We start from the raw sequence: 27,212 nt of genomic DNA, 5'->3' as shown, positions 1-27,212 counted from the left end.
GAATTTCTTGGTGTTGTGTTGATCTTTCAGAAGCTGGCTCTGGTGCCTGTTTTAAAAGGTTTCTAACAGCGGGGTCCAAAGCTATTTTCATTGTTTTGTTCTTCAGATGCTCAGACAAGCTCTTTTTGAGGGCACAGAGCTTTGCTTCCAGCTTAAATCCTACAGATTTCCATAGGCTCTGCAGTCATTACACAATGCATTTATTTATATACGTTAATTAGATGCAACATATCTCACTTTTAGCCCAGAACATTGAGTTGAACAGCAACTACTACATGCTTCTCTGCAGAGCAAAGCAGAGCCAACGAGGAACCCCTCACTGAGCTGCAACTCCCCCCTCTTACCCCCAGCACCTTCCAAATCCCCATGTAACTGGAGCCAGCTGAAAGATCCATCAAGTCTTCATGAGCTGCTGCTGTGCAGCCCCTGCTGCAGCCATTGGTCACCTCAAGGGCAGCAGAACCCTATAAAATGCAAATGCCCCATAAACCCCCCCCCCCCGAGAGCTGGCAGGATGCTGTTCCTGGGATGGCAGAAGGGAGCCCTGGGCTGTAAGATGACTGCTGTGTGCAGGAGCTGTTTTGGGCACTGAGCCCTTCCTTAGTTTTGAGGTAAGCACCCCAATTTTGCTTGTGCTAGCTGCTGAGTGGTTCCCCCCTCCTGCTCTGAATGCAGCGTGACAAGCTTGTCTTCTTCATAAGAAATCAGCTTGTGTGACTCAGGAAGCTCAAACACAAAATTAAGGCTGATGCTTCCCCTGAATTCACGCCTCTTTCAATTTAACAGCATTTAAAACCTTCCTCACTGTAAGGAAGCGAGCAGCTCTTCAGAAAGTCTTGCCCAATAAGCTTTGGAGGAATGCAACCACACAGCTGTAAGATGTCCTAAAAGTTTATTGCCACCCAGTTAGTACAGACGCTGGGGCTTCCCCATGGTGCTCTTGATATACAAAGCACGCACGTTCTGCCAGTTCTTCTTCAGCAAGGACACCAGGAAGTTGATGGCCAGGTGGATGTTGTAGACAAGTTCATCCTCTGTCATCTTCACGTGACCGACAGCCACAGCCAGACAGAGCACCTGGGGACAAGGACACCACGGTCACCTATGGGCTGGCTGACAGAACAAGCAGAGCACCCAGGGATCCCCCCCCACGGCCTGTCCCTGCAGCTAACTTCTCCAGCCTATCCATGGCAAAGTGCTTCTACAGAGCTCGCTGTCTGGCACGTGGCTCCCATGGATGTCTGGCAGCATCTGGATGCAATCTGAGCAACAGCTGGCACAGGTCCGTCTTCCTCACAGCGCAAAGGTGGCTCAGTGAAGGCAGCAAGCAGCCACCTCCTGAAGCTGGGGAAGCTGGAGGGACGTGCAAAGCGCCGCTCTGAACTGGTAGGGAAGCAGGAGCAGAGCTCTCGTGTAACTAATCCCATGCCTGACTCACCAGGCAGCGCTGGCACGTTTCCTGCACACTGCTAACCCAGCAGCACAGCCTATCAGCTCCAAACTTCACTGCTACGCATGGCGCCAGCTTCACTTTTTGTTTTGGCACCAACCACCAGCCCTTTCTTTCTGCACATAATACACATGGGCCAAGCCTCTGCCTGCCAGCCTTGCAGAGGAGCTTGTAAGTCAATGTTCCCCACGGGCTGAAGACAAAAGGATTTATGAGCAAACTGACAAGAGAAGCGTCAGGACATCATTAGCTCTGTTACTTTAAATGCTGAAGCATTTGCAAACTATTGCATTTACTGCGTCCTCCCAGCTGTGCCTTCAGGCTCACATCAGCTGGCGTCTGAGGATGCACCTCAGCTAGCAGAGCTGCTAATTCTGAATAATACCCAGGAGTCACATTTAGACCACTGTCACGAGATTAAAATGCCTGAGCAGGGTTATTTTGGTTTGAGGGCGCTGGCTTGCCTCAACATCTCTCGACAGGCGCAGACATCCACAGAGCTGCTGCAAAGTTCACTTGCAGAGTCAAGTCCCAAACGTGCTTCTGCCAAAGCACAGCAGTGAGCACAAAGCCACCGGGGCGCCCGGCTCCAGAGCCGCACCCTGCAGTCACCCACTTCCTGGAGGTGTTAATTGTGACCAATTGTGCTCAGCGCTCAGACATCAGCATCATCTCCTCATCGCTTTTCTAAGCTCCTCTAACCGCAGATCAATTGTTCTTTTCCAGTTAGCTGAATGGTGACTGCGCTGCTCTGCTGCCCAGCAGAACGCTGCATGCTCCTCACCAGGAGCTGCTGAAGACACTGGGGGACACCTACAGACCAGCCCAGGGATCGCAGCCACAACCAAGGGACACCAATCACCCACAGCCCCCCAGGTAAGCGGCTGCCAACTGGAAGCCCTGAGCTCTTTACCTTCTTCATCTGAAACTTGATGGTAGATTTGACCTCATCAACCTTGGCCACCAGGTTCTCATTGTGAGTGAGGAGAGAAGGGAATTTGCCAGCTTTGTTCAGACCCGGACCCAGGATTCGAGGAATCTGCTTGATCAAGGACTCTGAAGCCAGGAAGGCATCATACTTCTTAGCTGTGAGAACAAAAGGAGGTAAGGAAGCGCTCTCAGCTCTAACCCAGAGCTTGAAACCAACAGCTCGGGTGAGACTGTACTGCTGCACATCCCCCTGTGCAAACATTTCCATGTTCCAAAGCCCTGCCTTTTCCCTCATACTGCATTATAAGCCATTCTTGTCACACCAGGCAAACTCCTCCAGGACTCAGAGCCTGACATCCTGGCAGCAATCCCATTAACTGTACACAGAGGACTTCCCTGAAATGCACAGCATTTATCCAGCTGCATTACGGACACTTGGAGCTCTACTAGAATTCTTCTTCTGTATTCTGTTCATATGTGAAGAGTGTGGATGCCCCATCCCTGCAGGCATTCAAGGCCAGGCTGGATGTGGCTCTTGACAGCCTGGATTGGTGGTTGGTGACCCTGCACACAGCAGGGGGTTGAAACGAGGTGATCATTGTGGTCCTTTTCAACCCAGGCCATTCTATGATGATGAATCTATGATGCCACAGACCTGAGAGAGGCTTAGGTTACAGTAACCATATCCTACATTGTTTTCCAACCTCCTACACTTCCAAGGACTGAATGGTAAGCTTTTCTTGTCTGCTCAAGATACTTATCAAAATGACCTTCATTCTGTAGGAAAGGTTTAATCTGCTACAAGTAAAAGTAACCCAACTCCATCCTGTTCACTGCACTATGGCAGGATTAGAGCAAGTTTCACCTCTAGATCTACTTGGCTTTGTTGCACTTTCTTTCCCTGAAAGTTATGGCACGCTGAGGGAGGGAGATAACTTCTCAAGGAGATGGAACAGCTCTCCTGTATCCCTTCCTCCTGGAAGAAGGCAATCATTGCACTCCTACAGCACTGCCCTGCCAGGCATTTCACACTGTAAGTGGCCCTAAGGTTTGCTTGGTAGTTCCTAGACAGAATCCTACTCTTCAAGAGTAATCAGTTTTCAGTTCTCTGCAGCTAATTCTGACATGGGAATGTGAGCATGGGGAAACCTGCTGTCACAGGCTCAGCCACGGCACCCAGAGACCAACCCACACCCCGCTCACCCAGCTTCTTCACCAGCTTCTTATTTTTGTTGAGCTTCTTCAGAGCCTCTATGTCCATGTGAGGGATTTCCACCGCTTTGGCCTCATCGCAGTGCTGCTGATCCCCCAGCAAACAGACAGAGAATTTGGGCCGTGGGGTCGACTTCAGCCTGCAGACAGAGCCCAAATTACCTGGTGTGCCACGGATGCCACGCAGCTCAGAGGGACCCGCATGCAGATACCTTACCGCAGCTCCTCACATCTTCCTCCACGCTCAGAACCTGCCTCTGGGGCAGGGCGGCGGGGGCAGCACCCCACACCTCCCCTCTTGTTTTAAGACCCAGGGTGGGGGTCCGTCCAGCCGCACCCGCTCGGGGGTGACGGTCTGAACTACCCGGGGCGTTCAGCAGCACGGCCTGCAGCAGGGAAGCCACCCTCGGCTGAGGGCCGCGGGCTGAAGGCTGGGTGTGAGCAAGAGGATGCCGAACCTGACGGTGCCGGAGAACCGCTTGTCTTTCTGCGGGTCGTAATTCTTCAGGCTGATCTGCAGCTCCACCGTCTCCACAAACCTGAGGGAAGAGTCCAGGTCAGGCCCTGCACGGGGCGCGAGGCCTCAGCCGGGCACAGGGCAGGGCTCGTACTTGCGCTTCTTGGTCTTGCTGCCCTGCAGCACCTCCTTCACCGCCTCGTACAGCGTGTCGCGGGACACTTTGCTGCTGCGGGGGGAAACAGAAGACAGGCTCAGGCGCGGGCCCAGCGCAGGCCACGGAGCGGGGACCGGGCCCGAACACCGAAACCCAGCCCGGCCCGAACTCCATCCGCGCTCTCCCCCACCGCCCACCCCTTCCCCGCCATCGGACCCGGTAACCCACACCCTGCCCGGCGGCCGGGCCGCGGATGGCGACGGATAACGCCGCGCTCCGGCACCTACCTCATGGCGGCGGTTCAGGCGGAGAGGGCGGGGCGGGGCGACCCGCGCGTTATAAGTACGGCTGAGATCTCGCGAGCTTTCCTCGGCGCCATGCTGGGAGTGGCGCGGTGTGGCAGTGAGGTCAGGAAGTGGCGGAAGAGAGCCGGGATTGCTCACGTGTCTGAACCCGGCCTCTCCACAACTTCCGGAAAGAGGCCCCAGAACCTGGATATTGCGCGGGGAGCGGCTGTGGCGTGGCGGTGCGTTGTGTGTGAGGGTCGTGTGTGAGGCTGCCAGGCCGTGATGGAGAGCTTGCAGGCAGTGACCCTTAGCGATGGGACAACAGCCTCCGAGCAGCAGGCTGCCAAAGGTAAAGGAGTCTTTGGGCTGTGAGGTCTCAAAGTCTCTTCACAACCCCATGAGGTTGGAGATAAGGCGTGCAGATCGCCGTGGATCTTGTATAGGATGCTTCCGACTGTCTTAGATTGGCACAGAAGACTGTGCAGGAATCAGAGAGGTTGGAAGGGGCCTCTGGAGATGGAGTCCAACCTCTCTGCTAAAGGAGGTTCCTGACAGCTGGTTGCACAGGAAAGCATCCAGGCAGGTCTCAAAACGTCTGCAGAGAAGATGACTCCACAGCCTGTTCCAATGCTCCATCGCCCTCCCGGTGAAGAAGTTCTTTTGCACATTTGTGTGGAACTTTCTGTGTCGCAGTTTTTGCCCACTGCCCCTCGTCCTGTTGCTGCAAAGAGCCCAGCCCTATCCTGACTTCTGCACTTCAGATCTTTGCACACATTGAGGTCACCTCTCAGCCTTCTCAGGTTGAAAGGCCTCACGTCTCTCAGCCTTTCCTCACATAGGAGATGCATCCATGAATAAAACATCTCTGCTTCAGAAATAAAGCTTTGGTGATAGGAGAGCTGTTGCAGTAGAAAATGAAGGTTCTGTCCAGACTGGAAAAATGGAGTTCCCTGTATGTTCTGTGGCCAAAACTTCCCCTGAAGCTAAGCAGAATGTTTGACCTCACTGAAGTGTGTAGCATCTGGTTCCCAATAAAGCTTTTCTCACTCAAAAGGGTTCTGAGCTCAGTGTTGGTTAAAATGCAATATCAGTGCCAAATTCAACTCCTGTCCTTTTTCTGGGGTGTGCTGGAGGTCGTGCTCCTTTCTTCACCACCTGCTGTTCCCAAGGAAAGCACTGTGCCACCTCCCAGCCTACAGAGTGCGCTCTGCAAGAGTTCCATCTCCTGCTCATTGCTGTTTCACTTACTTTTCTGTGTAAACTCACTGCAAGTTTATTAAATTTGTGAAGCTGAAAACCACTAGGTTTTGTGACTTCTCCCTGCAAACACTCTGCATGACTTGAAAGCAATTTAAGTTTGAGGAGGATGGAGCAACATCCTCTCTGCATCAAATAATTAAGTAACTAAAATATTGTTGCAGAATAAGGCATGCTTTCACTATTTTTAAGAGTCCACTCTTCACAACTCATCAAAGCAAGTAATGCTTTAGATCCTTTCAAGCCAAAACATTTTCAAGTGTTGATCCCCAACCAAGTTGAAGAAAACACATTTTCAGGCCCTGCTGGTGCCATTAAAAGCTCCCAATTGAGTTTTCACCAGCAGAATGTAATTGCTTTCTATTTTAAAGCCAAAGTACTTTGCACACTTTGTTCTTTCTGCTTCAAACAAGTGATTGTAAATAAGTGATAACTGAGATTCTTTGCCTTTTACCCTCCTGCTTAGGAAAGGGAGGATCCAGCTTTTCTGGGGAGATAAGTGCTTCTATGGCTGTTTGAGGGAAAGCTTGATTAACAGCAGCATTCAAATGGCAGTTCTGCCTTCTGCATGGCTGTATTCCTTGAGAAGGTGCAACAAAGGAAGGGGGCAGCTCATTAGGCCAGTGTGGACTTTGAGGGCAGTGCTAATAGCATTCTTTTTAACTGCTTCAGGTGAGAAGGTAATTGAAGAGCAAGTCACTGAAATGGAAGACAAAAACACAGTGTACATCCATCCAGTGGTAGTTCAGAAAGGTGAGAACCATACATTCACCTTTCTTTAGAAGGATGCTGGTGGGACTGAAACCATCTGTGTCTTCACAGTTGTGCTGTAGCTTTGAGCCCATCTGAGATAGGGTTTTCTTGTCCAGCTGAATGAACAAGGACAAAGAACATGTGGTTTCCTGCAGAGTTCTTAGCAATGTGACAAGAAGCTGAATTTGCCGGTGCAGCAAGCAAAGCTTGTGACATGTTTCACCTGTGGACTCACACATATTGTCAGTTTGATAGATAACAAATCTACAAGCCAGGCCAGTAATCTGTGTGCTGTGGTTTTGCTGACTGCAGAGCCCAAACACGTTTTGTTTTACCTAGGAGCAGTGGGACAGGAGTTTCTGTGAACCATGAGATAATATATTATTCCTGGATTAGATGTTTGAGGGGGAAGATGTTTTGAGGAGGGAGGGTAGGGATTATTGGAAGCTGTGTCAACATGGCCGTATATCTGGGACATGGTGTAAAAGGTGAGCATTACCTCAAAGAGCCAAAGACTGCCATAAAATTATTCACAAAACATTAAAAACCTTGACGTGGACAGGGATGGGGGCTCAGGTGGTGTCTTAAAACTACAGTTGTGGTTGACTTTCAGCACAAGCAGGCAGCCCTGCCCTGTGTGCTTCTCTGGCTATGAACACTGCAGTGCTCAGGATGTAATGCCCCTCCATCCCATCTGAGTCTGCCAGTCATGTGCTTGGAGTTTTTTTCTCCTTCTTTCAGATTTTGTTGCTTTTGAAGATGGACAGACAGTAGTTTTGGAAGACAGAGGTATGGCCTACATACCTAAAGGTAAAGAATATTCCCCATTCTTTCCTTGGCATCTGGGGCAAAAGCTGCTGAAGTGTTGTAGATTTCCAAGGCTGGAGGTAGCCTGGGGAGGTGAAGAGTGATTTACACTCAGCAGCTCTGCTGTGTTTGATTTTGTCTATTTCTCTTGCAGAAGGTTTTGATTCCAGCACTTCAGAGGCTGTCCAGCCAGAGGGTGGCTCCACCACCAACAGCCATTCTGCCATCGTGCTCCCTGACAGCCCCATCGTGGAAGTGCAGGCAGAAACAGGGCAAGAGGAGAAAGATGATGCCTTTGATGTCAGGACCATTCATGCATTAAAGCAGTATGCCAACAAGGTGAAGATGCAATTGTTTCCTTAATGGTCTTCCAGCAGCACTGAGGGACTGTGGTATTTCACATTTGACCTGGAATTTAAGTTGTCTCCTTTAAGTTGCACTTATGTACAAATTAGAAGTGCACAGAGTAGTACACAGAGTAGAGCCAACCTTGGGAAGGTAAGCTGGTCAGGGCTTCTGTGGGTGTCACCACTGACAGGTGGCTGAAAAGGGCCTGGAGAGTGGCAGGTTCCTTCTGCAGCACCTAGCCAGTACCCACAGAGTGCTGGGCCTTTTACTCTGCAGGCACAGATTTGAGAAAGCAGAGCTGCTATGATACAGCTCAGATTTTTTCCAAGGTAGGAAATGTGAACTAGGAATGGGAAATGCTGGTTTCTAGAGCCCTGCTTTGTAATCTGTGTTGCACCATAAGTGTGCAAGCTGTGTTTGTAGAAGCACACTTTTGTGGGGACAACTGAAGGACTGTGTATGAATCGTAAGGAAAGAAAGAATTTGAATGGGCTTCGATGGCAGCTGCTGTGGTGGCTGGCTGAATTAATTTCCACTCATTGGCTCGACAGCATTTGCAGGAGCAGGAAGTGCACAGCAATGAGAAGGGGATACGAGCTGCCCATAAAGCACACCGCTGTGGGTACGCAGGCCAGATCAGAGTGTTCCTATACAAAGGAAGAGGGAAATGCTCCTTTGGAAAAGGTCAGGTGTTTCAAGAGAAAGGTCAGGATACCCTTTGGCACTGAGGCATCATTCTGCAGTGAGTTTTTCTCTGAGGACTTCAAGGAGATGCTTTTAACCTTGAAGAACCAGGAAAAAGTATCCATAATTTGGAATAAATCAAGTGGGAATGTATTACTGAGAAGAGGCTTTGTCCCATGAAAGAGGTTTGTTAACTGGCCAATACGAAATCCAGCAGAGAACTCGAGATTCTCTCCAGCTGCTAGATTTCCACATGCTGTTTTCCTTACCATAGAGTCATAGAATCACCAAGGTTGGAACTTGAGCTTTCTCTTCCAGGTACATGAACGTTCTCATACAGGTGACCGGCCATATGCATGTCGCTTCCCAAGTTGTGGGAAGACATTTGCAACAGGTAACAGTTTCTCTCATGTGAAAATTCTGTCTTCAGTCTTATCAAAATCACCTTGAGAATATCAGCCCTTCTTTCCAGCAGAGCACAGTAAGCACAGCCTTCTGATAAGGAATTGCAATACGGGAAGCTGCTCAGGACTGAACTGATTACAGACAGCTTAAAGGAGCTAAAAGAAGAAGCTGAGTAGTCAGGGGTGTTGTGAGGCTCTTTGGATATTTCTTCCCCTTCAGCTTTGTGAACACAGGATAGACGTGTGCGTGATCTGAGAGCTGTTACACAGCTTGCAATCTTAGTTCCTTCTCATTGTAAAATTAATGTTGTGGTTTCTTTACTAGGCAGAAGGCCCACATGAAAATACATACTAGTGAGAAACCACTCAAGTGCCCAGAAGACTCATGTAGCAAAGCCTTCAGAGCTTCTGGTGATCTACAGAAACACATCCGGACGCACACAGGTGAGCACCATAAGAGAACTGAGCTCCCCATCGAAAGGGCTTCCAAGATCAAGTACTGCTTCAGCCTCTTGTATCTCGGGTGAAGCAAGGCAGAGCTGAAGTTGTCTTCAGATGGAAGTAGTTGGGCAGTAGAAGCAGCACTTGGGACTCTCAACTCAGTTGCTAACAGCTCAGTGAAAGGGACAAGGGTGCCGGTTTTACTGGGGGAGATGTACATTTGGTTGGGGCCGATGCGAGATCTCGCTGGTGTCGTACTGTGCAGGTGTGTGGGGAGCTCACAGGGCTGCGCTCTGGCAGGGCTCTCATCAGCATTGCTGTCACTGCAGGGCTGCGTCCCTCCAAGTGCCCGTTTGAGTTCTGCGGCCGCTCTTTCACCACCTCCCACATCCTCAGGGTTCACATCTGCACGCACACAGGCGAGCGTCCCTACGCCTGTCCAGAGCCCAGGTGTGGAAGGAGCTTCACCAGCGTCACCAATTACAAGAACCACTAAGAATTCACACAGGTAAGCAGGGGAGGAGGTGAGAAGACCAACAGCTCCTCCCCAGCCTGCTCTGATGATGTGTGGCAGCTGGGAAATCTTTGGGACTGAAACCATCGTGTTCAGGGTGGCCAGGTAATTAAAAGAAATAGGAACTGCTTTATTGGGCTGATTGTTCTGATGGTCTGCCTTCAGCTGTTCTCTCTTGTTAGGGAATCTCTTTGCAGGGCATGATGAGGCCGAGTGGGTTAAGCTCTGCACTGTGGCCTCTGCCCTAGGGGAGAAGCCCTATGCCTGCCCTGTGCCGGGCTGTGGGAAGTGCTTCACAGAGTACTCCAGCCTCTACAAGCACCAGGTGGTGCACACACACAGCAGGTCCTACTCCTGCAACATCTGTGGGAAGGCCTACAGCCAGAGATCTACGCTGGGCACACACAAGTGCAGCGGCCGCAGAGAGCTGGAGGCCACAGAGGAGAGCGAAGAAGTCCAGCAGCAGCTGGAGGGTGAGCAATCACTTCCACGTCACTTGCAGTGTGTCATGCCATGTGGCAGAGGGGAGACAGATGGCAGCAAGGGAGCAAGGGTGTGCTTCTGCTGTCCTTCAGACCTGAGTCTGTGCTGTGGCTTCCACCTCATTCATAAAGCCCAGATTCACGTCACAGCCAAGAGCAAAGTTCTCCCTCCTAGCTATAGTCATCAGTTGAGAGTGGACTGCATCCAGCTGTGTAGTACAGGGAGACACAAAGGTCCTTCTCTCCAGGCTAACACTGGGCTGTTCTTATGATCTTTTGCTCCTCTCTGTTGGCCCTTCAATGACCCAGGGTCAGATATGCACTTTCCTGCTCTCTCCTATTTCACTCTTTGCTTTCCCTTAGTTTGCTGCTCCATGAAGAGGCAGCATGTTGCTTTCCCATCAGAGATGGAGAAAGACAAGGATGAGGAGGAATATGATGATGGTATGCCTACACAGGTATCACTTATCTCTCAGGATGAGACAGAGCAGGTATGGACATTAACAGCCTCCAGCACTTGAGGGAGAGCAGTTACCTGAGTGAGGTTCTACCTCTCCCTAGCTTCTTCTATATCCCTTTAGGCACTTCCTGAGGCCACTGAACAGGATGTCCCCTTGGGGGCCAGATCTCAGCTTGGTCTTCTCTAAAAGGCTTTTTTTTTCTGTGTAAAACAGACCCTGGGACCCTGGGGCTCTGTCTGTCATGATGGTTCCCCCCTTACAGTCCTATCCCACTGCTGCAGCCTTGATGTGAAGGGTAAATCACAGGCCTCTGGTCACCACTTGCCTTGCTGGACAGGGTCTTGCAGGCATTTGTCTGGGCTTATGTGCTGTGCCACCAGCCCTCGCCTCCTGCACAGCTGTCAGAAAGCAGCTCCCACTCTTTGCTGACACAAGCTGGATTTGGAGATTGTTTTTCCGTAGTTTGTAAACAGCAGTGCTTTTCTTGCACATACTTCCCTGCTCGAGCTGCCTGTCTGCTGATTGGGAAAACCTGTGGCTTGGGGCAGAGGAAGCAGCTGCCATAAGTGAGGTTTGTTTCCTGTTAGCATGAGGAGCTGCCTGCATGAGCTATGCCCAGAGAGAAGATGCTAAATGGAAAGGGAGGTCTTGTTGAAGGGGGTGAGCTAGGGACCAGGGATCTGTGAGGGCTCCATTGATTCTGTCTGTGATCCTGGGCAAAGTCCTTGCAGTTTCTCTGTGCCTTAGGTCTTGCACAATTCTATGATTCTGTGAGGGAGGAGAGAATATTTTAGCCTTTCTGTTGCTAAGATCAGCTTTTGTATAAGGCTTCCTGAGAAGCCAGCCTGCATGAGAGCATCTGCTTTTGTCCTGTCCAGATCAGCTTGTCACAGGAAGACCTGCAGGCTCTGGGCAGTGCAGTCAGCGTGATGATGCAAAGCAGTGCCCTCGCAGTGCCCAAGGAAGAGTTTGTGGGTGGTGACATGCACACCATGACTGTGATCAACGCTGATGGCACCGAGACACAGCCGGTATGGGCAGAAGCAAGGCCTTCCCTCTTCCCTGCAGAAGAACTGCCTACTGGGAGGGAATCCCACTTTCTTTTATGACACAATTGTCTTGTGTCTTAACTTTTCCTAGGTTACCATAGTCACCTCTGGGCCAGTCATGTCTGAAGAGTCAGCCATTACATCCCTCTGCCATCGGCAGGTGGCAATGTTGGCAGCCACCAATGGTGCAGTGCAGGTACCACTGAGCATTGCTCCCTTTGCTGTGTACATCCCCATCCACTCACCGACTTCAGCCTCTTGCTTTGCATCTCCTGCCTAGATTGCTTGCTCCTTAACTCTCATGTGCCTTGCATGTGGAGGGGAACATGGATGCCCTGCTTGGGTTGCAGAATGTTCCTTCATAAGCAGCCTTTCCCCATCAGAGCTGCGTCTCTGCTTTGCTGCTCTGCTCCACTGCCAGTCAGTCCCTCACACCTCTGTCCTCTGGGGCAAGGCCAACCCTCCTGAGCACACTTTTTGGGAGGGCAGTGTTATCTCTGACTTTTCTCCGTAGCTTGAAGAGCAGCAGAGCCTGGAGAACAGCATCAGTATGACGGCAGCAACAATCCAGCATGAACCTGTAACACTGGACACAGCCGTGGCTGAGAATGGCTGCTGAGACCCTGCAGAGCCTCCCAGGCAGGAAGAGCAGGCAGCCAAGCCCATTCCTCCATGGGTGCATCAGGATCTGCAGGATCTGGGCCAGCAGGCACATGGAAGATGTGCAGTATAGGAGTGAGGGAAGGAGTCTGAGAGCAGCTGGCTTGTGATGTGCAGCAAACAGGCGGTGAGAGCCAGTGCTGGCAGTGTTGGGCTGCATGGGCTGCAGGGTGGCCATGCCAGAAGGGCTCTTCCCTCCATGAGCAGTGTCTATGACAGCTGCTACCTTCTGCTGGAGGCTCTGCTGTTTTCCTTGGCTCAGAGCAGCAGCTTTCCTGCTCCTTGCTGTGGACCCTTGTCATTGTTTTATGATTTAAATTACTGGTATTCCACATCATAGTATCATGTAGTGTGCTGGGAGTTAAGGTTAATGCTGCTGTTCCGTGGACTGCTGATATTTCCAGATACCTGGTTCTCAGAAGAGAAGAACATCTCCCAGAGAGAAGAAGATCATCTCCTAGAAGACTTTCACTGTTCTGTTTCCATTTTCTGTTTAGAGGGAAAGATAAAACTGTTTGCAAGTCGAGACACCTCCCCTTTTACTGCTCATCTGTGCAGTGTGTGCTCCCTGGCTGTCTCGCCTTCAGCATTAGAGTAAGGCCTTTGGTTTTGGACAGACTTTCTAATTTTATTTTATTTCTTACCCTCAATTCCTATTATACTGTATTATATTGTAGTATCTTGCATTACAGTATCATATTTAGTAAATTAGTTTTTCTCCCTTAGCTACTTGCCACTGTGTTGGCTTTGTTAGGCCTATCCTCCTACGTTTTTTTCCCCTTTTCTACCTTCCCCCTCTCCTGAGGTGTTGGTCCGTGAGCCCCCGCCACCCCAACAGTCTGGAGGAGATGGCAGGGTATCTTCTGTTTGCTTCATGCCTAAGATCTCCAAGACCTCGCTGGTCTAACGAAGCAGATATGGAGCTACAAAGATTTCAACTCTAGGAACACAGAATATTTTTGGAGAGGCATTTTCTGTCCCCTTCCTTTAAAAATGGTCCAGCATTCCTCATTTCTGCCAACTCCTCTGCCTAACGAGCAAGTGGGCAGCAAAGCAGTAAAGCCCAATCAGAGGGTGGCCCTGGGCTGGGTGATGGAGTGGCAGCAGTGTTTTGATGCTGGATGTCAGTGTCCCCACGGATGCACACTGAGCGCATGGCAGAAGTTCTCCCATCTAATACCAATCTCAGAGCAAACTGTTGGCAGACCCAGTGCTGTGGAGCAGCAGGGGATGGCAGAGGGGGTTGGCTTCTATTATTCTGCAGATGTCAGGGTTAAGGCACTGCAGGAGGTTTTGTTGAATTGGCCGAGTGCTCTCCCAAAGCTGTGATCATCCCAGGACTGTGCTGAGGGCTGTGAGAAGTGGCTTCTCAGGTGCTTGAAAGCAGTGCTTCGAGTCCCACATCATGGCTTGGCTCCTCTGAGGGCTCCTGTAAGCTTCAGGTTAGGGAGCGATGCCACTTACTACAAGAAAATACATCTGTGAGTGGACATCTTTGCTCGGGACAGAGCTAGGCTGGCGTCCTCTGCCCAGCAAGGGTAACAGCAGCACCTGTGCCCATAAATCCATGGGCAAAGCCGGCACAGAGCAGCAGCAGAGGCTGCGAGCAATCACGTGTTTATTTGCCCCACGTACTTCGGAAGTTCTCTTCTGCAGAGGAACAGGTTTCTGTGGGGAAGGGTGGGCCGTGACAAACCACCCCCACCATCTGCAGCGCATTGCAGCCCTGCTCCCCTTCCTTGGGCCTCGTCCTCTCCAACAGCCCCTGCTGCTGCGGGGGGGAGGAGGGGGAAGCTCTCCATCTCAGCCCAAGAAGAGGAAGCTGCTATTTTAGGCAAGGAGGAAACTTTTCCTTCTTGTGGGCACAAACGCTGAAGCTGAGCCAGCAAAGGGTCGCGAATCCTTGCCAGCCCCTTCTCCGTGCGCTCTCACTGCGCTCCTCGCAATCTCTGCGTTCCTCCGGGGCGGCGGTGGGAGCGCAGCGGTGCCCGGAGCGCAGCGCAGCCCCACGCAGATGGCGCTGCTGCTCCGCGCACGGCCGGAGCCGCTCGGGGCTCTCGGTGCAATCGGTTTCCTGAAACCGGATTCACAACGTTGACAGAACGGCCGCTGTCACCGCCGCTTGAAGCCATGGACCTGCGAGCTGAGCTGCTCAAGTCCATTTGGTACGCCTTCACTGCTCTGGATGTGGAGAAGAGCGGCAAAGTGTCCAAATCTCAGCTCAAAGTGAGTAACTGGGGGAGCTGGGGGGGTTTGGGGAAGGCTGTGGGGTTCCGGGGATGCTATGCAAGCCCGTGGGGTCCTGGAGAGGTTCAGTGCTGAGGGGTGAAGGGCTGTGCTGTTGTGCCACATGCGGTGCGCTGAAGTTCTTCTGTGCCTCACCTCCATTTTAAGCATTGAAAAGTGTGCGTGGGGGGGGAAGGTAGCAAAGAATCAACGTTCAAATGTGTTTTCGGTGTGAAAATGGGGGAGAAATTGGATTCTTTTTTCATGGCTTTGGTTTCTTATGCTGTCTGTGCCCACCTATCAGCCCAAACTCAGGCTGTTTTCTCACCCCAATGCGCCCATGGTGCCTCTTCCTGTGCAGCCCAGGGTCGGAAGGTGGAGGGAGAAAGTTCTAAATATGACAGCTACTCTGTGCTCAGGGCCAGCAGTAACACATCACTGCTCCAAAATGCCGACCTCCCCTTCCCTCCACCCCCTCAGCACCTTTTAGAAGGCTCTGAGCTCGGTCCGTCCTCAGAAAGACTCGTAAAGCCCATTTATCGCCTCCAGGACTGGTGAAATCCACCAGGTTTCACTGACAGGCAGCAATTATTTTATTTTTTTTTTTCCTTTGCAAACACTGCAGCTCTTTTTGGTTGCTTAAAGTCTTGGCCTGGTTCTCATAGGGATGGATGTGCTGTTTTGGGGCTGCAGTGCAGAGAAGGGACCTGAGTTAGAAACACACAAAACATGGTGAAGTGTTGCATCAGGAGCCTGGGAGATGTGTTGTGAAACCCCTCAGAGAAACCTCTTCTCCTCTTTTTTTCCTCCTACTTTTGAGGGCTTCCCCCAGGGCAGGTAATGGGGAGCTGGGAACCTGCATGGCACCTCCTGCTGCCCGGCTGCAGGGGCTGGGTTCCTCTTGAAGGCTCTCAGAGCTGAAGGCTGTGTGTGCCATTTTCTTTTTAAGACGCCTGGAAGCGTAGAAATAGCTGAAGAAATCCAGGAAAATCCCAAAGCAAACCAAGAACAGGCGCTGAGCCTCAATCCCAGCCCCAATGGAGCACACCTTGCTCCAAAAGCACCGATGTCACCACGTGCAGCACTCATCTCACAGGCTCTGTGTCGGGGATGGTGGTGCTGAGCTCACGAAGACACCAAGTTTCACAGCAGTTTCCTGGAGAGCCCATGCAGCTGCGAACCCCTCGTGCAGAGGCTGAGCACTGCATCCCCACGGTGACTTAATCCAGAGCTGAGCACAGATTCACCCCATGCTGTTTTCCCACCCGGCCCGAAATGGGGACGTGGCTGCAGGAGAGGCTCTGCACACCCACACGGTGCTGGGAACACCCAAGCAGTGCTTGTTCCACTGCGTGTCTCAACGCTCAGCAGCTTTCCACCCCTCATTTCCATTGCCCATCGTCGCCGGTCTTTGCTTGCTGCAGGATTTAGGGCTGCCCTCCCCACATTGGGTTCAGCAGTTGAGTTCTTTACATGCACTCCTACTACTTGAGTACTTTACATGCACTTGCTTCTGTGGAACAAACTGTGTGTACATCTGTGTGACATAGGTGGGTATCTGCAGAGGAAGGAAGAACAGTTTTGTGGTTAAGTGCTATGAGCTGAGAGATGTGGAGTGTTCTGTTCACAGCGTTGCGCTTCCTGATGCTGCCATGAACTCTGCCTACAAGCTTCATGCCGCTTGGGGTTGGAAATGCTGCTGGAAAACTTTGGAAAACCCAAATTTGGGGCAGTCCCAATAGGGCTTGGTTGTACTCCAGGCTTCTCTTCTCAAGGAAGCGTGGTTGGGAGATGGTGGTCCTAAGGCTGTGTGTTGGGGGGAGGGACTGGGGCACACATCCAGTGCCCTTTGGGAGGCAGAGCCCCCATCCTGAAGGTCCTGGGGTTTGGCGGGTGCCCTGGGGACCAGACAGGCTCAGTGCACTACAATGCCCTGGGGCAGGCGGGATGGAGCCGCATGGCATGGACTGAAGCTCCTGTGCTTGTTGAATGCACAAAGGGCTCTTGGCACAGGCTGGTGCTGGCAGCTTGGCCAACAAGAGGGCTGAGAGCAGCTCAGCTGGGTGAAAATCTCCCCTGGGGGGGAGCCCGTAGTGCTGTGCTTGAACCATGGGGACATGCAGACCCCGCTCACATTTCTACTGCTGCTGGCAGAGGTTCCTGGAGCATCTCCCTGGGTTGGGCTCACTGCAGCACCTCTGGGGATGCTGTGCTTTGAGCAAAGGGGAGAAACTGAGGCAGCAGCACAGCCCCCTGTGGTATGCCAGAGACCAATCCATGTGGGATTTGTGCCCATTACACAGAGCTGAGCTCTGATCCCAAAGTTCACCCCCAGCCCTGGCGTCGCCCACTGCATCTCCCACAGGGGAGAAGATGAGAGGCTGCCATTCTTCAGTGCTGTGACGTGTTCCACCCCCATGGTGCTGGGGAGGGACGTGGGGTGCTCGTAGTGCTGGGCTGACCGCAGCTGCTCCCTCCACCCCTGCGCAGCGCAGAAAAGCAGTGTCACCAAAGCACTCTGCGGCTGCACTTCAGTGGCCAGAGCCTCCCTTCCCCTGTCAGCCCCCCTAGATTTTTGCCCTGTGTCAGGGCTGCGGGGTGTTTTCCTCCATTCTCTGTCCCCATAGTGTCGGGGTAGCCCTGACCTCGCACATCCTGCATCCTTGGCTGGGGGTTTCCTCCCCATCTTGTTTTGCTTTCAATATTTAAGTGAGCATTCCAACAAGAAGCAGAATGTGCTTTGCAGTGTGTGGGGGCACAAGGGGGGCTCAGGGTGCCAGCCATGGCTGGGTGCACATGTGAGACCCCCCAGTGGCTCACAGCGTGCTTGGGTGAGCTCATCCCCACAGTACATCCCTATGGCTCACAGGGCAGTGCTCAGCAGGACAGTGGCTTTGGAGCGTTGAGGGCTGTGGATGAGAGCCCTGCATGGAAAGGGGAAGGCACAGCCATGGTTCCCTGCTCTTGTTCTGGATTCTCAGGGCGTTTCCATCTCTCCCACCCCTGCGCAGCCCCTAGGGCAGTGCCAAACCCCAAAGGGTGCAGCGCAGCGCTCGGGGCTACAGCCCTCGTGGTGTCTGCACACCGGGTGGAGCCCTGCAGATAGCATCGCTCCGAAGGGGAAAAATGAGAGAGAAAATCCGGTTGAGCAAGAACCATCTCCAGCTGTGCAGCAGCGTGGCCCCTAGCAGCTCCTCTCCTTTGGGAGGAAGTCTCCAGCCCCATCGCCTTGATGCCAGCTGTCCATCCAAGCCGTGTTGTACCACCTTGGGCATCTCCGTGGAGCACCTCCTGCTAGCTGGCAGCTCAAGGATAGTGACAGCATCCAAATTCCCAACACGTGGAAAATTCATGTGCTGCAAAGTGAGCTTTGTTTGGGGGGGATCTGTTCTAAACCCAATACCTGTGGTGTTTCTGGAGTTGGTGTGTGTGCAGATCACTGTTGGCCGCCTTCCGTGCCAACAACATTTCATCTTCATTTGCTTTAAACTTCATCTTATTTTCGTTTTTATGTCTTCTGGTGATTCGCTTGCAGAAAGCAGCACAGCATTACAGCACAGCGGCGGGTTGGGTGCATTTGTTCTTTTTTTAAGCCATTGCTGAGGGCAGCTGCCAAGCAGCCCAGCTCGGGGCGGCTTATCTTGATCAAAGCATGTCCTGTTTGCTCTGTAATGTCTGAAAAAAAATAATTATCCACGTGCCAACATAGGAAAGAAATGAACATAAGAAAATCCTCGCTCTTGGCTGCGTCCAGCTGACCTTTAAGGCTGGTTTTTGGGGGTGCCATCCCAAGGCTTCACCCTGCTCTCCCCCTCATGCCCCGCCAGGTGCTGTCCCACAACCTGTACACGGTGCTGTGCATCCCCCACGACCCCGTGGCACTGGAGGAACATTTCCGTGATGATGACGACGGGCCGGTGTCCAGCCAGGGCTACATGCCCTACCTCAACAAATACATCCTGGACAAGGTGAGCCGTGTCCCCCCCTGGTTTGCAGGGCAGGGGGTTTGGTGAACAAGGAGGAGATGGAGGAGGACAGGTTGGAAGCTCGGGGGGTTTCTCTCTTTTTCCGTGGCTCAAAAGCACCTTTGTTTCATGCGGTGCTGCTCAGTGCTTGTTTCCTCCAGGCACGTGAGGGCTGACAGCTTTCTTCCACTGCATGCTCTAAATACACTGGGGCCCAGCACAGGAGGCCGTAACCCTTCCCTCCCTGCTGCCTCCCAAAAGGACTCTGCGTTAGGGAGCCCAGCACACCCCATCCCTCCCATTGCAGAGCGGCCCAAACCGTTGCAGTTTCCCATGTGGGTTTTTGGAGGTGACCTTTAAGCTGCCTTCTGGTCAAACTAATAAATCCCATAGGCAGACTGAGAGGGGAAGCGGTTTTTCCTGGTAAGTGGGGCTCTCAGCTGTTCCTGGTACCCAGCACCCCGAGGTTTTGTTCCGGCTCTGCTGCTGCAGACTGTGGTTTGCTCACATGCTGCTGTATGGCTGGGAAAGTGCAGGGCCAGACACGGCCAAGAGTCTGATCCCCACCTTCAAGTGACACAGCACAGCAGTGATGCATCACGCACAGCCCTGACAAAGGCTTTTGGTGACCTCTGAAACCTGTGGACGGGCAACAGGGCCAATGGAGGCATCGTCCCTTCCTCTTGGGCTGCCTACTTGTGGCACAGCACTTCCTTCACCAAACCTCAGTTCCTCTTTTTGTACAAATGGGATAAGGAAAGTGACCAAAGCCACCCAGGCATTTGTCTTATGCGTTTGGGGAAGCCCAGTGGTGTTGGCTATGCTTTGTGGTATGTTTTCTGCTGGTGCTCTGCAGCCCCATCCCTTGGAGGGGCCCAAGACCATAGATATAGGTGGGACTCTGGGCAGCCTGAGCTAATGGAGGCACCCAGCCCATATCAGGAGTGGGGTTGGGGGGCTGTACCCAAGCATCCTGTGGCTCTATGATCTTTAAGACCCCTTCCAACCCAACCATCCCATGGCTCTATGATCTTTAAGGTCACTTCCTACCCAAGCATTCTATGATTGATTCCATGAGTGCCACTACCAGGAAGATGATGCGTCATGGTGCCCAGGTGCCTGTAGCACCTTCTCTACTGGTTGCCATGCCTAAAATCATCTGTGTAAGGGGTCTGTGTTGAGGAATTGTCCTGGCACCACACGCCAGTGCCCCACCACTTGTGTGAATCAGCAGTGCTGGCAGGAACAGGAGGCCTCCAGTGTAGAGCTTTTGCCCTCCCTGCAGCCTTCCCCCTTGCAATCCTGCAGCACATTCACCAGCCTGGGTCCTGTCTGCAGGTGGAGGAAGGTGCCTTTGTCAAAGAAAACTTTGATGAGCTCTGCTGGACTTTGACAGCGAAGAAAAATTACAAGCCTGACCGGAATGGGAATAGCGTTGTTTCCCACCAGGATGCCTTCAAGCTCTGGTGTCTCTTCAACTTTCTGTCTGAAGACAAATATCCTCTCATCATGGTGCCAGATGAGGTAGGAGCCGCCTTTCCTGGGCTCGCTTTGGGCTGACATGTCCCACTATCACAACCCAGCACGTCCTTCCTGAGCTGCCTCATCACATCCTGCGAGATGTGGTGCCTCGGGTTGGGGGGAGCAGCCATGACCATGGAGGGGGGGTGACTGGAGGAACCCTCTGAGATGCTGAAGCCTCCAGAGGAAAGATGTCTTGGAGGATGTGGTGTGTGCTGAGCCACAGCATTCCTCCATGGTTGAATTTAGGTAGCTGAGAAACAACTGTGCCAGCCTGAAGACTGTCAACCAAGGAGCATCCAAAGCTTGGCTCCATCTGTGTCTGCTACTGAAGCCCTTGCAGCTCACCCAGCAGTTGCATTGGGCATGGTGTTGGAGGGCTCCTCCTGATATTCATGGGGAGAAAGAAAAAATAATGAGGAACAATTTAAATCTGTTGTTGTGATGATGATGAGGTGCTCAGGCAGTGGAACAGCAGACCGAGCTATCCCTATCCATGCCACTGCCACCGAGAGCTCAGCCCCTGAGCAACAGCCAGGGAATTAACTGCAAGCACCCGGGGCCACTGGTGGTAATCCCCAAATTCCAGGCAGTATTTGGAGGAGGAGGAGGAGTTCCCTTGTCCAGAGATCACGTGGAAGCCCCATGAGCTGGCTGGTAGAGGTGGGGAGCACCAAAGCCAACAGCAGCCTCACCAGGTCCCACTGCAACAATCGAGGATGGAGCTGAGATGGGTGAGCAGCCCCAAAGCACCAAAAGGCAAACAAATGGAAAAAAAAAAAACAACAAAAAAACAAAACCACCCCAACAAACAAGAAGAGGCACCGAGAACTGCAAAGAAGTGCAGTGGTGTGCAGATGTACAAAGGCAACCGCACTTCCTGTGCCCTAGGAGAGGTGTTTCCTGTTCCCCAGACCAAATGAATCATTCTGCTACTCACTGAGCTGAGCTGAAAAAAAAAAAAGGAAAAAAAATTAAAAAAATAAGCTGAATTATTATCCTCTCCCAAGATGGATGAGGAGAGAGGAAAATCCCACTGGGGCAGGGGACATTGCTGTGTCACACCTCAGTCACCTGCACTCCTTGCTCTCAAGTTCTGTGGATACCAAAATAAGTTGTCCCAACGTTATGCTGGGAAGATAGGATGAAGGGGAGTGGCTTTAAATTAAATGTTTAGATGAGACATGAGGAAAAAATTGTTTCCTATGAGGGTGGTAAGGCCCTGGTGCAGGCTGCCCTGGGAAGTGGTGATGCCCCATCCCTGGAAGTGCCCAAGGCCAGGGATGGGGTCCTGAGCAGCAGAGCTGGTGGGGGGCACCCAGGCCAAGGCCAGGCCCTTTATTCCAGATTCCATGGTTCTATGATCTTTAAGGTTCCCTCCAACCCAATCATCCCATGGTTCTATGATTCTATGTTATCATCAGCAGTTCTATTTTGAAAGCAATTGATAGTCTTGAAATGATGTTCACTTCCCTTGCAGGGCCCCCTTCCCTGTTCCTTCCAGTGTTTTTATGAGGTCAGCTGGAAACCAGAGCAGTGCTGTGGTCAGGGCTGTGGTCTGATCCCTGCTCTGTGTGGGAACAGCAGTGCTTGGAAGTCCTACCTAGAGCATGACTTCTCTCTCTTCAATCAAACAAGCCAAGAGCGTGTAGGCCTTGTGATGAAAAGGAGAAGCCTCCATGCAATGGTCAAGCTCTGACCCAAAATCAATGTCCTGAGCCTGGAAAACTTGCCCATTTCCATCAACCATCCTTTGTGATAAGGCTCCTGTATCTCCAGGCTGGAAAGGGATGTGGTTTTAGGTCCTCCAGAATGGGTTTTGTTGGTCCAAGTCGGTGGTTATGTGGTGGTTCTCACTTCTCCACGATGCTGAGCTCCCCATTTCCACAGGTGGAATACTTACTAAAGAAGATCTGCACGGCCATGAATGTGGAGCTGAATTCCTGTGAGCTGGACGACTGCCTGTCCCAGGAGCCGCAGGGGCAGGGCGGCCTGACGGTCTGGCAGTTCCTGGACATGGTGAATTCGGGGCGGCTGCTGCGGGGCATCGAGCAGGAAGCCATCAGCATGGCAGTGGAGGAGGTGTACCAAGAGGTCATTGAGGACGTGCTCAAACAGGCAAGGAGCCCACGTGTCCTGGGGCATGGCTGAGAGCGATGGTCCCTCTGGGGGATGTTTCTGGTCTTCTCCCAGTTGTTAAGGATGTGGTTTCCATGTCATTACGCAAACACCCATCCTGCCCCCACGTCATTTTTGAACCCTGTGTCTCCTGGGTGCAGGGCTACCTCTGGAAGAAGGGCCAGCTGAGGAGGAACTGGTCGGAGCGGTGGTTCATGCTGAAGCCCAGTGCCTTGTCCTACTACGTGAGTGAGGAGCGGAAGGAAAAGAAGGGGAGCATTGCCTTGGACAAGCACTGCTGTGTGGAGGTACAGGCTGGGCTCACAGCAGGAGCAACACCTCCCACATGTGTCTGGAGGTTTTTCTTGGTTCTCATCTCACCGGTTGTCCCCCATCCACATGGAAATGATGCCATCCCATGTCCTCTCCCTGTAGGTGCTGCCTGACCGGGATGGGAAGAGGTGCATGTTCTGTGTGAAGACCTCATCCCGCACGTATGAGATGAGTGCTTCTGACACCCGGCAGCGCCAGGAGTGGACGCTAGGTTCGTACACCATGCCCACTCTGTGCCCTGTCCCCAGCATCTCACATCCCTCCTGACATCCTCCTTTTCCCTCCGCAGCCATCCAGACTGCCATTCGGCTGCAGGCTGAAGGCAAGAAGTCCCTGCACAAAGACCTGAAGCAGAAGCGACGGGAGCAGCGTGAGCAACGGGAGCAGCGCAAAGCAGCCAAGGAGGAGGAGACACAGCGGCTCAAGCAACTCCAGGAGGAGAAGGAGCGGAAACTGCAGGAGTTGGAGCTGCTGAAGGAGGCCCAGCGGCAGGCAGAGATACTGCTGCAGGAGGAGGAGCAGCGGCGGAGGCAGCAGCACGAGGAGATGCAGAGGACCCTGGAGATCCAGCTGCGGGAAGCCGAGCAGGTGGGGGTAAACCTAAGGCAGGTCCTGCAGTGGGGCTGCGTCGCTTGTCCCATCTCTGTCCCTTGGCCTGGTCAGCCTGGGGAGGGTTGATAGAGCTTTTAGGAGCATGTTCTCCTCTTGCAATAACACTGCTGCTAACTCTGGTAGTGGTGGTATGCACAGTGATGCGTGACATGGGAACAAGGGACAGAGGGTCAGCACATGATACCCAAGGAACAAGATGTGGACAAACTGCTTGAGGGTACACGAAGCTGAGAGGCTGCTGGGCTGCCTAGGGAGCCTATTTCCATCCTTGCAGCTGATGTTGGCTCCTCAAGAAGCATTCCTCTAAGCAGGGAAACAGCCTTGCCCTGGAGCTCTCCCCATGGGCTCCTCATGGCATGTGGCACATCAGGCCCCAGCCACCCTGACAGCTCCTCTCCCGGCCACAGGCACGTGCCTCCATGCAGGCAGAGATGGTCCTGAAGGAAGAGGAGGCTGAGCGTCAGCGTAAGCGCATCATGGAGCTGGAGGAGATGCAGGAGCGGCTCCAGGAGGCCCTGCAACAGGAGGTGAAAGCACGGCACGATGAGGAGTCTGTGAGATATGCACAGGCCAGGTAGGAGCAGAGCCTCCCTGCATCTCTTCCACCGGCCCTCCTCCCAGGTGCAGGGCTGTCAGAGATGCTCCCCAGGGTGATTCAGCTGTCCTCAATTGCTCCCTGGGGAGCCAGCGTGCTTCTGATGCCAGGAATGTGGGGAGCTGATGGATGAAGTGGCAGAGGGATGTCTTCACCTTGTGCACTTTCTTGGCAGGCTACTGGCTGAGGAAGAGGAGAAACTGAAGCAGCTGATGAAACTGAAGGAGGAGCAGGAGGAATACATCATCAAAACTCAGCTGGAGAAGCAAGTCCTCAAGCAGGAGATGGAGAACAAGAACAAGTGTTTGGAAGAGGCCCAGAAGCAGCTGGAAGAAGTGAGAGTGAACAGACAGCGGGTGGACCAAGACGTCATGGTGAGCATCACCCTAGTGCCTCTTCCTATCACACTGAAAGACCCAGGGGACTTTCCAGGCCTCCCCTGAGTCACCTCCATGCTGGAGAGAACCTGGGGACCTGCTGTCACGCAACCTGCTGCAGCTAGGCTGGGTTTCAGGGTTACATCAGCTGCAGCAGGGAGAGGAGATCTAAGGTTTTCCTCCTGAAGGTTTGCAGAGCTGTGCCAGGCTGGTGATCATCTCATAAAGCCACTGAAGCAGGGAAGAGGCTGTGGCCGCTCTGCCCCCATTTTGCTGCACTGGCAGATGCTATTTTGAGAAGTCTGCTGATGGGGTGGGTGCTGTAGAAAATGCTGGCATTTCCTCACTGCACTGCTCTGGGATTTTCTGAGCTGTGCCATAGGGTGATTTGTTGGCTCTTGGCGTGTCCCTAAGAGGGTAGCAATGTCAGGCCTGGGAACGTGTGGAGCAGGGAGGGCTGGGAGCAGGAGGAGCAGAAGACCAAAGGAGGGTGTGCTGCCTCCATCCTAGAGGGAGCCTCCAGCCCAGGTTCAGGGAAGAGAAAACTCCTGCCAGTGGTCCTGGGTCACCTCTGCTCTGTCTCTTTGCAGGCAGCCCAGCGGAAGCTGAGGCAGGCCAGCACCAACGTCAAGCACTGGAACGTGCAGATGAACCGCCTGATGCACCCCATCGAGCCAGGAGGTAGGAGACCTTCCCCATGGCACGCAGCTCAGTGCTGCTGCTGGTTCTCCTGTCCTGTCCTCTTCTTTGGGACACTTGGAGAAGACAGACAATTGTTTTTTTTAAAATCTGTTTCCAGACAAACGTACAAACATGAGTGGAGGAGGTTTTGCTGGCTACCCACCCCTCATGTGCCGGAGAGATTCTTCCCTCAAACTTAAGCAGAAAGTAGAGGATAAAGGCAGTGACCCCATGAGGGAAAGCAGCAAAGAGAACGTGAGCAATGGCGGGAGCAGCAGCCCACTGCCGTCTTCAGATGCAGACACCATAGCCACAGAGCCCTCCAACCAGTAGCAGGATGGCAGAGCCCAGCAGGCCTGGTCAGCATGGTCATCTCGGGTTGGAGATCAGCAGAGACCAGCACCAAGCCCATAGGTGACTGACTACATGTAGAGCAGAGATGCTCCATGCTGCAGCCACAACTGCCAAGAACTCAGCCCAACTTTGGGAGAACACAGCAGGGCCATTTCCTCCTCTGGGCTGCCCAGGTGTGTGGTCTGGATTCACCTCCCTGCACACCAGACACTGGTTTCAACACTGCCTGAAGATGCCACCAGTGGGTCTGGACTGTGTGGCCCAGGACTGCCATTCCCCCGTGGTTTCTACTGGCTGTGCCAGCAGCATCATCCACTGTGCCTTTGGACACGTTGTCCTCAAAAGGGGCCTCCAGGGCAGCTTTAGGGACTGAGCGGTGCCTTCTCACTACCCCTACACAAAGGGCACTTTTGGCAATGACCAGATGGACCAGTATGTCCTTAACTACACGTGCATTCCCTGAAAGTGGTTGTTAAGTCACTGGAGTCACATAGATGTCAATATAAACCAAGAAGTAATAAAGCTTTTGGAGCCACTGGCCCATAAACCTTATTCCCTGCATATCTGTGGCCCTGCAGGAACCTGACTTGCTTCGTGTGCAGTGCACGGTTTGGATTCCCAGCATAGAAAAGCGCCCAACCAATGAATACTGACCCAGTGGAGTGTGGTTTGGTTTAGGAGGGCCAAGAGGAACACAGAAGTGTCTGTAGATGAGGAATTGCAATGGGTATCCTCTGGGAGTGCCAGCACCTCCTTATAATTAATTTATAGGAAGGGAACGGGGCTCTGGGCTAATGTCCTCACCCTTGAATTGCAGGAGACCCTTTTCAGAGCCCCATTTCAGGTTCAGTCCAAGGCCTGCAGAAGGCAGTAGAAAGAATTCCCAAGGCAACAGGGCTGGCTCTGCTCTGGCAGTAGGTGGCTGTGTCAGCTCCCTTCAGTGGCATCAGCCTGGTCTGCCTCCTTCAATTAATTTGTTCCCTAAAAGACGAGAACAAAAGCCAAAAGTCTCCTGGCCAACCTCCTTGCACACAAAAACCCCACAAACGTGGAGTTTCATTTTTTCAAGCCCCTCTGTTAAATACAGTCCTATTTGTGACTTTGGACACTTCATTATTTCAGAAGGGCCCCTTCTGAAAACACATCGTTAGCAAGCCCTGCACCAAACCCAGGTTCACAGTAGCTCATGATGCAGTTTAACTGCAGTTCGTTGGGGAGATTGCAATCTATTTCCTACTGGCATGGCTTTGAGCGGTTGCTCACAGAGTTCTTCCTCCCCCTGGTTTTTACAGTGCTCTTTTCTTACGGTTATTTTCACAGAGAGGCTGTGTTTGCAGGCCCATGTGCATGACATGGCTGCCCCTGTACAAAGCAGCTCTGTGTGTCTGTGGGGGTGCCCAGTAGCCCCGTGCCCCAGTCCCACGCAGCTCAGAGGGGGCACGGGTGGCTGCAGCCTTCGTGATGACGGCCTCGGGGACCCGTCCTGCTAGCCAAGGGCTGTGGCAGCTCAAATGTGTCACCTTTCCTCCTCCTCCTCACTGTGCTGGGTACTGCAGGATATTGAGCAGTGCTGTATGGCCGTGACAACCCCACACAGTCTCCAGGCAGACCTGGAGTCTCTGCCTGGCTCTGATATGACAGTGTGCCATTTCTTGCATCGAGGTGTGGCACTGATCCCTGCAGCTCCCCAGGTGACCCCAGCACAGCAGTTGCAGCCCCATGAGACCCTCAGGCAGAGGGAGGAACCAGGAGCATGCGGGAAGGAAATGGGCTGGGTGGAAATGTGCTGATGGGAGGCAGCACCATCCTTCATCAGCCCATTAGCTCAACCTTTTCCCTGAGCGGTGTTGGGATTGGTGCCATGCCACACCTATGCCAGGAGGAAAAGAGCCACCTCCACACAACCTCAGCTTTGTCAGAAGGGCTCTATGACCCTAGGAGGCATGCGGGGGTGACCGTGCCATCACCTCTCACCAGCTCTAGGGCTGCACCAACTTTCCTTAAAAGCAACTCATCAGAACGTCGCTTCTGCTCTGAACAGCCTAGTTCCTGTGCACCAGAATTAATGCTATGAGGA

General features: G+C 52.7%; 3 protein-coding genes across 3 annotated transcripts; 2 read left to right on the top strand and 1 right to left on the bottom strand.

Moving 5' to 3' along the window:
- Nucleotides 1-875: 875 nt before the first annotated feature.
- On the bottom strand, nucleotides 876-4,549 carry RPL10A (ribosomal protein L10a). Its single transcript, XM_048925724.1, has 6 exons — nucleotides 4,494-4,549; nucleotides 4,204-4,278; nucleotides 4,051-4,131; nucleotides 3,584-3,732; nucleotides 2,364-2,536; nucleotides 876-1,077 (listed from the first exon to the last, which is right to left on the bottom strand). The coding sequence occupies exons 1-6, from the start codon at nucleotides 4,496-4,498 to the stop codon at nucleotides 907-909; spliced, it is 654 nt and encodes a 217-aa protein (XP_048781681.1). The 5' UTR covers nucleotides 4,499-4,549; the 3' UTR covers nucleotides 876-906.
- Nucleotides 4,550-4,675: 126 nt separating this feature from the next.
- ZNF76 (zinc finger protein 76) lies at nucleotides 4,676-12,879 on the top strand. Its single transcript, XM_048925702.1, is given in 14 exon segments — nucleotides 4,676-4,842; nucleotides 6,423-6,503; nucleotides 7,245-7,313; nucleotides 7,465-7,649; nucleotides 8,210-8,301; nucleotides 8,648-8,753; nucleotides 9,076-9,190; nucleotides 9,517-9,678; nucleotides 9,681-9,695; nucleotides 9,950-10,174; nucleotides 10,547-10,674; nucleotides 11,523-11,675; nucleotides 11,785-11,889; nucleotides 12,208-12,879. Coding segments are annotated over 14 exon segments (1,608 nt in total). The 5' UTR covers nucleotides 4,676-4,775; the 3' UTR covers nucleotides 12,313-12,879.
- Nucleotides 12,880-14,004: 1,125 nt separating this feature from the next.
- On the top strand, nucleotides 14,005-26,003 carry DEF6 (DEF6 guanine nucleotide exchange factor). The gene is made up of 11 exons (XM_048925694.1): nucleotides 14,005-14,579; nucleotides 18,407-18,547; nucleotides 19,883-20,068; nucleotides 21,956-22,183; nucleotides 22,345-22,491; nucleotides 22,619-22,727; nucleotides 22,806-23,104; nucleotides 23,536-23,702; nucleotides 23,899-24,097; nucleotides 24,691-24,781; nucleotides 24,900-26,003. Exons 1-11 carry the CDS (start codon nucleotides 14,484-14,486, stop codon nucleotides 25,112-25,114), a joined length of 1,878 nt encoding a protein of 625 aa, XP_048781651.1. The 5' UTR covers nucleotides 14,005-14,483; the 3' UTR covers nucleotides 25,115-26,003.
- Nucleotides 26,004-27,212: the final 1,209 nt, after the last annotated feature.

Source organism: Lagopus muta, chromosome 24 (genome assembly GCF_023343835.1).
Source record: "Lagopus muta isolate bLagMut1 chromosome 24, bLagMut1 primary, whole genome shotgun sequence".
Classification (NCBI taxonomy): domain Eukaryota; kingdom Metazoa; phylum Chordata; class Aves; order Galliformes; family Phasianidae; genus Lagopus; species Lagopus muta.
This window is presented reverse-complemented; position numbering and strand designations above follow the sequence as displayed.